General features: G+C 48.3%; 1 protein-coding gene across 1 annotated transcript in view; it reads right to left on the bottom strand.

Moving 5' to 3' along the window:
* Nucleotides 1-12,533, bottom strand: part of sptbn5 (spectrin, beta, non-erythrocytic 5) — a 259,281-nt gene that overhangs the window by 79,849 nt on the left and 166,899 nt on the right. Inside the window, exons 45-48 of the mRNA XM_078563287.1 lie at nucleotides 11,491-11,653; nucleotides 9,844-10,032; nucleotides 8,716-8,793; nucleotides 6,216-6,388 (exon numbers count right to left, since the gene is read on the bottom strand). Of these exons, the coding sequence (XP_078419413.1) occupies nucleotides 6,216-6,388; nucleotides 8,716-8,793; nucleotides 9,844-10,032; nucleotides 11,491-11,653 (603 nt within the window). The remainder of the gene's footprint in view (nucleotides 1-6,215; nucleotides 6,389-8,715; nucleotides 8,794-9,843; nucleotides 10,033-11,490; nucleotides 11,654-12,533) is intronic.

Genomic DNA, 12,533 nt, shown 5'->3' with positions numbered 1-12,533 from the left:
CTCCCGCTTAGGGAGGGCGGTCAGGCGCTGGTGTGCCTACGCACGCAGGTGGCGACTTTCCGCCTTCAGACCCTGCAGCGATACCTTTACGTCGAGCCTCCTCCGAGACGGTGTGCCCTGGCGATGTATTTCTTCCGCCAGGTGCATGGCCTGAATTATGACGTGCAGCTCCTGTTTGTAGATCAGAGGGGCCTCGGCTCCTTCCAGGTGTTGCCCGTCTTTTACCAGGACCTGATCAAAGTCTGGAACGTGGTCGCCACGCGACGCAGCTCTCCCCCGTCAGGAGTAGCGGCTATTGTCAGAGAGCTGCTGCTCAGGAATCCGCCCCTCCGTCCCTTTCAGTGGCTGGCGGAGAGGAGGGCTGTGGCTGCCGGGGTGACCAGGGTCGGGGACGTGCTGGGTGGCGGAGGACTGGGCTGGATGCTCCCGCAGGAGTTGGCGCGCCACGCGTCAGTGAGTGTCCAGGTCGCAGCCGATGCCATCCAAGACCTAAGGACGGTCGTGCTCGGACCCGAAGTCATTTTAGGTCTCGAGGTGGCCCAGGTGCGTGGTGATCTTCCGGCTGAACGTTCCCCTGTTCGGACGGAATTCCACATTGGCCCCAAGCCCCGAACCCTCCCTCGGGTGCCGGTGCCCCGCAATAATATGAGCCGCCTCGGGGACATGCCCTCCGTGCCATTTGGCACGGTGCGGAGGGGTTTTTTGTACGGACTGCTGCTGCACACCTTCCATTTTCTCGCCCTGGTCCGCCGCCCGGACACGCCCTGGCGTGCCTTGTTGCCGTCCGGCGGCGGAGGCCCCCGATGGGAGGCCCTCTACGGAGGTGTTCTCCCCCTTTCTATCGGGGACCTGGGTTGGAGGGTGTTGCATGCGGCAGTCCCCTATAATCGTAAAATGTGTAGGTTCACGGACTCCCAGGACACATGCCCTTTTTGCGGTCTTGTGGAGTCCGTGGACCACGTGTATATAGGGTGTCTTAGGCTGCACTCCCTTTTTAGTTATTTAAAAAATCTTTTGTTACTGTTTTGGTTGCACTTCAGTCCCACGCTCCTGATCTATGGACACCCGGTGCGGAAGGGGGTCGGGAAGGAGGAGGACCTCCTCGTGAACCTGCTCCTGGGCCTGGCCAAGTTGGCCATCAACAGGTCCAGGCAGCGGGCGATCGACGGGGGAGTCCCGCCCGATTGTTTGTCCCTCTTCCGCGGCTACGTTCGCAGCCGGATGTCCCTGGAAAGGGAGCACGCGGTGTCTGCCGGCACCATCGAGGCCTTCCGTGCCCGGTGGGCACCGCGGGGACTGGGGTGTTTTGTTGACCCCTTTAATCACATCTTAGTTTGATGTTTGTAAGGTTCCTTTAAAGTTTTTGCCTTGATTTTACAGCTGACCTGAATTAGGGGCTGTGCTTGATTTCTCCCTTGTTTTTGTTAATTTAGTTTATTGTTTTGACTCAAAAGAGTTACATCTTGACCTTGAGGTGTCAGCTGTGGCTCAGTTCATAGCACCCTTGCCTTTGAATCAGAAGGTTGTGGGTTCATGTCCCACTCCCGGAAACCAAGAACTGTGAATGTAGTCGAAAGAGTTACAATCTGTGACTGTTGATAACTCTAAAGAGTTACATCTTCAAATTCCCCTGTATGGACGGAATTCTACATTGGCCCCAAGCCCCGAACCCTCCCTCGGGTGCCGGTGCCCCGCAATAATATGAGCCGCCTCGGGGACATGCCCTCCGTGCCATTTGGCACGGCACGGAGGGGTTTTCTGTACGGACCGCTGCTGCACACCTTCCATTTTCTCGCCCTCGACCGCCGCCCGGACACGCCCTGGCGTGCCTTGTTGCCGTCCAGCGGCGGAGGCCCCCGATGGGAGGCCCTCTATGGAGGTGTCCTCCCGCTTTCTATCGAGGACCTGGGTTGGAGGGTGTTGCATGCAGCAGTCCCATACAACCGTAGAATGTGTAGGTTCACGGACTCCCAAGACACCTGCTCTTTTTGCGGTCTTGTGGAGTCCATGGACCACGTTTATATAGGGTGTTATAGGCTGCACTCCCTTTTTAGTTATTTAAAAAACCTTTTGTTGTTGTTTTGTTTGCACTTCAGTCCCACGCTCCTGTTCTATGGACACCCGGTGCGGAAGGGGGTCGGGAAGGAGGAGGACCTCCTCGTGAACCTGCTCCTGGGCCTGGCCAGGTTGGCCATTAACAGGTCCAGGCAGCGGGCGATCGAGGGGGGAGTCCCGCCCGATTGTTTGTCCCTCTTCCGCGGCTACGTTCGCGGCCGGGTGTCCCTGGAGAGGGAGCACGCGGTGTTTGCCGGCACCATCGAGGCCTTCCTTGCTCGGAGGGCGCCGCGGGGACTGGGGTGTTTTGTTGACCCCTTTAATCACATTTTGGTTTAATGTTTGTAAGTTTCCTCTAAACTTTGTCCTTGGTTTTACAGCTGACCTGACTTAGGGGCTGTGCTTGATTTATCCCTTGTTATTGTTAATTTAGTTAATTGTTTTGACTCGAAAAGAGATACATCTTGACCTTGAGGTGTCAGCTGTGGCTCAGTTCATAGCACCCTCGTCTTTGAATCAGAAGGTTGTGGGTTCATGTCCCACTCCCGGAAACCAAGAACTGTGAATGTACTCGAAAGAGTTACAATCTGTGACTGTTGATAACTCGAAAGAGTTACATCTTGGCCTTGAGGTGTCAGCTGTGGCTCAGTTCATAGCACCCTCACCTTTGAGTCAGAAGGTTGTGGGTTCATGTCCCACTCCCGGAAAAAAAAAATCAAGAACTGTGAATGTACTCGAAAGAGTTACATCTTGACCTTTCTAACCCTTCCGCTATGACTTGGTGCATCCCCGACACCCACAGCGGAGGTAGAGGTGGCCTGCTGACTGCTACGTCCTGTTGTTTGTGATGACCTTGGTGGGGGAACTCTGAAGGGCTGAGACGTGGAGGGCTCTGGCCTGCTTTCGGGGTCCTATTGTGTGGCAGTGCCACCCTCCCCTGCCTGCGGAGCTGGAGCTGCAGGTGTTATAGGAAGAGGGGATTCGGAAGGGCTGGCCACTCCCAGAGTCACCTGGGTAGATGGCCCTGGGGTGTGCACATGCTGATCCTCCTCCCTATTGGTGCCCAAGGACCCATGGCTGATGCCCTGAAAGGAAAGAGCAGCTGGAGCGAGCTTGAGATGCTGTGCCCCCCTCTCGACACTGATGGATGCCAGCAAGTGCCTCAGCGATGGAGTGCAGTTCCTGCAGCAGTGCAGGACCAATGTCCTGAACCAAGGTTTCCACAATGGCCACTATCCTACCAGTATTGACCTCAGTGTGTTGGAATGCTGGCGCTATAACCTCGGTCTGAAGGCGGACGGATTCCTCCATCGTGTTTTGCAATCTGAGGAGTACAGCAGCCATCCCTTCCTAGTGTTCCGAGCTTGTCTTTGCAGCTTCAGCAGTTGAGGTAGAACCAAGTCCAGAGGCTCCTCATCTGACTTGCTCTCAGCAGGTTCCTGGTTTCCAGCAATCCTCTGAGTGCCAGCACCCAGGGGTCTCTCTGCCTCCACTTGCTGTGGATCAGACTGTGTGATGTGCTCACCAGATTGTGACCCCAAGGCTGCTGTAGAACGAGGTCCCACTGAGGCATGTATATCTGCGCTGGTGGAGGGTGTGGGTGAGTGCTGTGACAGGTCTTCAATATCGCTGTCTGCGAATTCCTCTTCCATGGTGTCCTCGGGGACTTGACTTGTGGACCCCTTTGGCTGATTCCCACATATGCTTCCCATAAAGGAAAGAAGAGATAATTAGTGCATAGTAGTGGCCTGTGAAACTGGAGACATCACTCACAGCATGGTTGTCTGATGGATGTTGCACTGCTGGATCCTCACTTGGCTGAGCGCTGCCGACCTCACCCTCAGCACACGAGTGGTCCATATCCTTGATGGCCAGCTGAATTGCTATATTTTCAAAGTCTTCAGGACTTTGATGTCGGCATTCCTCCACCGGTCTGGGACCTCTTTTCTTGTGTGCCAGCCTGTCCAGCATGAATACAGATAGAGAAAGCATGAGCAGAATGCCTGCCAGGCCAAATGAGCAGGATGCCTGGCATGTGTGGGTGGTGAGTGGTACCATGGATGGGATGAGGACACAACCCACAGGGTGTGTGTGAGAGAGCGAGAATCAAGCCGGCAATGAGTGAAGGCTCTGTGGTTGTGTGATGAGTTTGTGAGTGTGTGAGTTGAGAGTGATGAGAAGAATGATTTACCCTGGCGGAATGGAGGGGATCATTCATCCTCTTTCTGCACTGGGTGGCTGTTCTCTTTTGGAGTGCATCGGCACTGACCACCACTGCCACCACCTCCCATGTTGGATTGGTGATGCTGCTTGCAGGTCTTCGTCCACAGCAGGCGTAGAGGACATTACAGTGGGCCTCCACTGCGTCTAGTTGGTGCTGCTAAATTTGGAGGCTGCACTTTTCCTACCTTATGCAGCCATTTGTCCTCAGCAGTTTCTTATCCCTTGGAGAGTGCTAGCTTTGTACAGGGGCAGCTTTTAAATATGGTGCCCTGAAGCTCTGAGGTCATGGTGGGGCTGGCCAACTCTGAGGCTGCCCTGACAGCAATCCAATGTAAAACCTGTGCCTTTGATTTTTTTTCACAATGTTCCACATGATACAGGGTGAAATTCCAGTATTGCAGTTGGTGGGCCAGATGCTGATTTCCCCGTCCGATATTGGACTTTGCTAATTCCAGGGAAAGTCCCGGCCCATGCCTGGATCTTAACACGTCTCTGGCTAACACCACACTGACCCTAATTCTGGGTCACGTGCTTTCTTACATCACTGTGTGGGCAGTACTGTACTCAGTTCCCCATTAAAACTGTATATACCAGACCCTTATACTAGAGGGTGTGAGTACACGGAAAGTGTCGGCAGTCAGACACATAACGATTGATCAAAATGTTGTGAGAATGGAACAAGGAGAGGCCATACAAACTGTTGCATCACACTCCCATCAGGAATTCTACCCAACTCATTTAACCTCCAGAGGGAAGATTCTGTAGGCTTCTTTCCAACCAGTTACAGTTTAAGAGACTGGAGAAAAAAATGAAAGCACATGGAATTGGGCACACCCATTGTCATCAGTAAGGAATTGTTTAGGTGGTGGAAACCAGAGACTCGGGATAATGGGTATGTACTCCAGTTGCCAGCATGTGACTAGTAATATCCTCCAGGGTTCTGAACCGGGACCTCAACTTTTCATTATATTTATAAATGGCTTGGATGAAGTAATAGAGAGCAGTATTTCCTAAGTTAGATGGTACAGTAAATAATGTAGATGGGAGCAGAAATTTGCAAAGGGACATTAATAGGTCAAGTGAGTGGGAAAAACTGTGGCAGATGGAATTTAAAATGAGGAAGTGTGAGATCATCCACATTGGGACAAAGATAAATCACAGTATTTTCTAAAAGGTGGGAATCTGTGAACTATGAAGGAACAGGGATATTAAGAGGTCCTTGTATAGAAATCACCAAAAGGTAGTGGACAGCCACAAAAAATAATTTAAAAGGCTAACGAAATGTCAAGAGGGCTGGAATACAAAGAAGTAGAAATTATGCTGCAGTTGCTCTGTATACTCTGGTGAGACCACATCTAGAGTATTATGTTCCTTTCTGCTTAGGCCACATCTGGGTAACTGTGTTCAGAGAAAGACAGAGTTAATGTTTCGAGTCCATATGACTCTTCTTCAGAGCTAAAGAGAAGTAGAAATGTGGTGAAATATATACTGTTTAAGAGGGCTGGAACAGGTGAAGATGGATAGAAGGCTAGCAATAGGTGGAGGTAAAGGAGAGGTTGCGAAAGATGTCACAAACAAAAGGTCAAAGGGGTGTTAATGGTGGTGGTACTGGCTAAGGGAGGTGCTAATGGTGACATTAGGAATGGAAAGCAGAATGTGGTAATGGCAGGACCAGGGTAGTGTGCTATTCTGTAATAATAGGAAGAGGGATTCCAGTTGATCTTTTGCATGCCATACCTGGACACATACAAGGAGGCCAATCACAGTGACTGAATGAGATCAGTTAACTCAGCAAAGAGGTGGGATTGTCCTTTGGACCTGTCTAGTTTGAGAGGTTCAGTAACACATGCAGTGATGCATTTAGCATAGCTACATCGCAATAAGCTATAGAACGTTCTTCACAGAATCTTTATATACAATGCAATGCTACAGGATACCTGTGTAGAACTGTTTGGCACTTTAGGGTTATCTGTGCACAGTCCGAGTGCTTGTTCTGTTTCAGCTGCAGTGTGAACCTCTCCATCACCTTCACCTTTTCCAGCTGAGCTTCCACCGTTTTCTCAAACTGTTCATGTTTTTGCTGCAAGTTCTCCACATTTGGCAGGGAATCCTGGAATAGGACAGTGAAGACAACTCACAGTATTGTTAAAACAGACTTTCAGAACATTAAAGAAAATCATGGACTTATTTGAGGGCACTGCGCTTTCACTTTGGGGTTAATTTCAAATTCTTTCTTTGCAGGCTGGAGAGGGCTCCATAAAACCTGTTTTTTAAAAATTCATTCATGGGATGTGGGCATCGCTGTCTGGGCCAGCATTTATTGCCCATCCCTAATTGCCCTTGAGAAGGTGGTGAGTTGCCTTCTTGAATGACTGTAGTCCATGTGGTGTAGGTACACCCACAGTGCTACTAGGGAGGGAGTTCCAGGGTTTTGACCCAGTGACAGTGAAATAACAGTGATATATTTCCAAGTCAGGATGGTATGTAACTTGGAGGGGAACTTCCAGGTGCTGGTGTTCCCATGTGTCTACTGCCCTTGTCCTTCTAGATGGTAGCAATTGTGAAGGTGCTGTCTAAGGAGGCTGGGTGAGATCCTGCAGTGCATCTTGCAGATGGTATGCTGCCATTGTGTGTCGGTGGTGGAGGGAGTGAATGTTTGTGGATGGGGTGCCAATCAAGCAGGTTGCTTTGTCCTGGATGGTGGCAAGCTTCTCGAGTGTTTTTGGAGCTGCACTCATCCAGACAAGTGGAGAGTATTCCATCACACTCCTAACTTGTGTCTTGTAGATGGTGGACAGGCTTTGGGGAGCCAGAAGGTGAGTTACTCACTGCAGGATTCCTAGCCTTTGACTGCTCTTGTAGCCACAGTATTTATATAGCTGGTGCAGTTCAGTTTCTGGTCAATTTAACCCGCAGGATGTTGATAGCGGGGGATTCAGTGATGGTAATGCCATTGAAAGTCAAGGGGCGATGTTTGGGTTCTCTCTTCTTGGTGATTGCTTGGCACTTGTGTCGCATGAATGTTACTTGCCTGGATATTGTCCAGGTCTTGCTGTATTTGGACATGGACTGCTTCAGTCTCTGAGGAGTCGCAAATAGTGCTGAACATTGTGCAATCATCAGCGAACACTTCTAACCTGATGATGGAAGGAAGGTAATTGATGAAGCAGCTGAAGATGGTTGGGCCTAGGACACTACCCTGAGGAACTCCTGCAGTGATGTCCTGGAACTGAGATGATTGACCTCCAACAACCACAACCATCTTTCTTTGTGCTAGATTTGATTTCAACCAGTGGAGAGTTTTCCCCCCCCTGAATCCCATTGACTCCCGTTTTGCTAGGGCTCTTTGATGCCACACTCTGTCAAATGCTGCTTTGACGTCAAGGGCAGTCACTCTTATCACACCTTTGAAGTTCAGCTTTTTTGGCCATGTTTGAACCACAGCTGTAATGAGGTCAGAAGCTGAGTGGCCCTGGCAGAGCCCAAACTGAGCGTCAGTGAGCAGGTTATTGCTAAGCAAGTGCCACTTGATAGCACTGTTGATGATCTTTTCCATTACTTTACTGATGATCAAGAGGAGACTGATGGGGCAGTAATTGGCCGAGTTGGATTTGTCCTGCTTTTTGTATACAGGACATATCTGGGCAATTTTCCACATTGCTGGATCGATGCCAATATGATAGCTGTATTGGAACAGCTTGGCTAAGGGCTTGGCAGGTTCTGGAGCACAAGTCTTCAGTAGTATTGCCGGAATATTGTCAGGGCCCATAGCCTTTGCAGTATCCATTGTCTTCACCTGTTTCTTCAAGTCCCCAGACGTTAATAAAAATGACTTTGATGTTGTCATTTCAGGTACCTAGGTGGATGCCAGGTGATCCATCCAATTCCATTCCTTTTAAGCTTTTTAGCAGTTTGATACAACTGAAGTGGCCTTCTAGGCCATTTAAGAGTCAATCACATTGCTGCGGTTCTGTAGTCACATGTAGGCCAGACCTGGCAAGGGCGGCAGATTTCCTTCCCTAAAAGGCATTAGTGAACCAGATGGGTTTTTATGACAATGGTTTCATGGTCACCATTAGACTTCTTAAATTCCAGATTTTTATTGAATTCAAATTTCACTATCCGCCATGGTGGGATTCAAACCCTGGTCCCCAGAGCATTACCCTTGGTTTTTGCATTACTAATCCGCTACATCACCACCTCCCCTGCAGGTTTGATTCAATTTGACTGTGAATAAGTGTTAGCCCAAGTGCCAAACTATCCCTGTTAAATCATCAAACCCACTCATGATATTGATGAGCACAAACTTGTAAGGAACAATTAGCATACTGAAGACTGTCTGTTCAGCTATACCAAATTGCCTTTCCATTCCTTTACTATGTGTTGGGCTGTGATCTCCAATCCCATGAAGTGGCTATTTATTGGCGAGAAACCTACCCCCTTGTCTTCATTGGCCAGGAATGCCTCTTTATTGCTCAGCCAGCTCTCACTCTGCTCCACGTAGCCATAGAATATCTGCAACACACAGGGTTTCACCATATCACAAACAATCCAGGAACACAGGAACATGTTGGCAGCAGTTAGACAGCAGCTCAAATGCACTATTTAGATTTTGAACTCGTTCTCACACCCTCCCATCCCCAAGTCACATTGTACCACACATTTTCAGAAATTCTTGACCAGATCAGACACTTTACTCACTCCCAGGAAGCCAGTGCTGTTGTGCTGAACAGAGGAGGTTGCACCACTGGCTACTTTGGCCAAGCATCTAACCTTTGACACCCTCCTATACATACACAGTGAAGACTGGGAGTAAAAAGTCCAGAACTGAGTGTGAAGCCAAATCCACACAGTCAGCAGCTCAGCTGATTCAAAGAACTAACTGAAGTGTGAGAAAATTGTACCAGCAGCAAACATTTTGAGAAGACCAATCACATTGGTCTTTGGGGGGATTTAGTACACTGAGTTACAGCAGCAACATCCTCACCACAGTTTCCTCTCAGAGAAGGCAGACTGTCACACTGTTCACAGAGAACCATATCAAACTGAGACAGTGTACAGCATCTTCTGTACCTGCATTAACAACAAACCTGCAAACTGTCTTCAGACCTATGGCTTAATGCCCACATGGAGCATGGGTTTGAAACCCCCAATTCACAATCCTCATTCTGGGTTTGACAATGGGAACTGCATTGCCTTTTTTAAAACCGCTCCTTGGAGGTTGCTTATGAAAACTCCAGTGAGCTATTTGTTGTGCTTTGCACATTTCCAAGTCCTCTATGAGGACCTGTGGATGAGCACTTCTGAACAACTCACTTGCCGTAGGGCCTGTTATCTGAGTTAGGTTCCTGCTGTATAGTATACTCCAGCTGTCTGTGACAGGAGTATTATCTGGTCTGAGTAACCTCAAGTTCCATCATACCCATCAGGAACCTTGGCTGTTTATATTGCATGTAGTAACATTTCTCTTTAATTCCCAGTAGGTAACTGAGCAATGTTTTGCCAAAACTGCACTCTCAATAATTTAACAGTAGGAACATGGTGTGTACCCTTGCCCGCCTGTACCTGCAGATCACTGGCTTCTGCCAGCCTGGTGCTACGCTCCTCCCAAGCCTCATTCAGAGTGGTCCAGGTTTCTTCCACCTTGACAAGGGACTGCCTGATGTCCGGCGATGCATAGTGTCCTGCAGCCACCAGTTCAACACCAACATTCCTGATAGTATTGAAACGCTCCACTCTGGCCTGGATCTCAGTCTAAGAAATAAACAAAGACAGACACACAGACACACACACACACACACACAGACACACACGTAGGTGCATGCATCCAAACACATACACACACAAACCCACAGACAGACGTACAGACAGAAAAATACACACACACAGAGGCAGAAAAATACGCACACACACACATCCACAGAGAGAGATGAAGGCACAAACACACACAGACAACCCCCACACCCAGAGAGACACAGACAAAGCCCCGTAAAAAGAAATATACAGATGGCCACACATGGAGACACAGACACACAGATGTCCACACAGAGAAACACACACGCATAGAGTGAGGTCCCGACCCACAGAGTTGTGTGCACACACAGACACACACACACACATACACACAATGTCAGCAAGTTCTGTAATCTTTATGTATGTCACTCTGAACATTCCCACCCCCTTCCTTACATCCCTTGAAGTGAACACATAATAACCAGATTACCACCGTTCATGATGGAAACACAATTTAAACAACAGTTATGTCTGAATGGAAATTCAGATTCCCTCACAGGCTGGGTTGTATCGTTGTTTCACCACTATTTCATCTCCTCTAATCTGTCCTCAAAGCTCATGCCCCTTACATTTGGGATCATTCTTGTTGTGCTTCTCTGCAGCTAATGAACTGTTTGAAATTAGGTCACAAGAACCAGGCACAGATCCTCTGTAGATTCCCACCCCTATTCCTGGCTATACATCCCAATACTTAATGCTTCTCCGCAATTCTTTTTATTCATTTTTGGATGTGAACATCATTGGCAAGTCAGCATTTATTGCTCATCCCTGATTGCCCTTAAGCAGGTGATGGTGAGCTATTTACAAATGAGTGGCTTGCTAGGACATTTCAGAGGGCATTTAATTGTCAATCATATTGGTGTGGATCTGGAATTACATGTAGGCCAGATCTAAGGACAGCAGATTTCCCCCCTCAAGGGCATTCAGATGGGTTTTTGCAACAATCCAGTAGTTTCATGATGGTTACTAACAAGACTCACATTCTGTTGCAGATTCCTCCAGGTGCCATGATGAGATTTGAACTCATGTCTCTGGATTAGTCCAGGCCTCTAGTTTAGTAACATTACCACCATGCTACCATCCACCTGCACAACATCTTGACAGTGACAGTAATTGAGAGCATCCTGTCACTCACAAGGTTTTTCACAACTCTTGCACTGCAGACTACATTTATTGGGATAAAAACAGAAACTGCTGAAAACATTTTTCTATACCTATCGTTTATCAACTGGTTTAAAGAAGAAATGTATACAGCACAATAGAATCAGGAGCTAATGAAACACAAAATGTTGATCTTAAAGGAACTAAACCTGAGTCCAGATATTCCTGAGCTGCAGCCGTCAGGGTTTTGTTACATTCTAGCTGTGCCCAGCATGGTACATTGAGATAGTTTGATCAGATCCCAGGATTTGTCCTTGCCTTTCTCTCTTGGTGCTCCTCTATCATGCTCTCTGCCTCTTGCTTACTCTTGGGCAGGCTCCCCTTTCCCATCAGTGTTTTCATCCACTGTGCCCAGTCCATCAGCTCCCGAACAGTCCTGTTGAACTTCTGCAGCTGGTATGAGGCTTCCAGCTTCTCCCTTCTGCAGAAATGAAAAATGAACCAAAGAGAACAACTAAATCAAGAAATAATAGAAAACTCATAATGCACCAACTTGAAAACACAACTCTTCACACTTTACCCACATGAGGTTGAGACTGTAACTGGGATAGTGACTGACAGTGAAACTATAGCTGTAACTGAGATTGCAATAAAGAGAGTAACCTTTTAGATTTGTGGTCTATCACTCTGACTGTACATTCCACTGTTGCTGCACACTACACTCTCGGTTTCGCCAAGCTCTCCATCTAAACTCCCAGACCCCTCTCCTAAAATTTGGCCAGTTGGTTGGAGCCAGTTATATTCCCACTGTTTATTTTCATTCCCTAATATCATTGCCTTGCATTTTTCCACATTAAACGCCATTTGTCACCACACCTATCTTCCCAACCCATCCAGATCCCTTAACATTTGGATTGCCTGCCCCCTATCAAATTTGACTGCACTCCCATTTGCTGCCATCTGTAAACTCAGGCTGCTCTGTTTCTGCCGCAGCCTCAAATGAATTCACAATGAGTAGCACTGGTCCCTGGGATATTCCCTTAATGACCCCTGGCTAAGTGGTCCCAGCTCCATTTACAGCCTCCCTTCGTTTTCCCTGATGTTCAATCCTCTCAGAAGATTGCTTCCTGTGCCCTGCTTTCCTAACTTTGGACTTGTCCTCTAGAGCACAGGATCTAAAGCCTTGCATTACCCCCTCTCTCAGGATGCCTTTAATACTTAACCTGCAAAAGGCACAAGGCTTATTGGCCTGTAATTTCCAACATTGCCTTTTGCCTGTCAATTGCGGCTCAGTGGTAACAGTTTTGCCTCTGAGTCAGAAGGTTGCAGGTTCAAGTCCAGCTTCAGGCCTGAGCAAGTAA

The sequence above is a fragment of the Cetorhinus maximus genome, chromosome 18 (genome assembly GCF_964194155.1).
Source record: "Cetorhinus maximus chromosome 18, sCetMax3.hap1.1, whole genome shotgun sequence".
In the NCBI taxonomy this organism is placed as follows: domain Eukaryota; kingdom Metazoa; phylum Chordata; class Chondrichthyes; order Lamniformes; family Cetorhinidae; genus Cetorhinus; species Cetorhinus maximus.
This window is presented reverse-complemented; position numbering and strand designations above follow the sequence as displayed.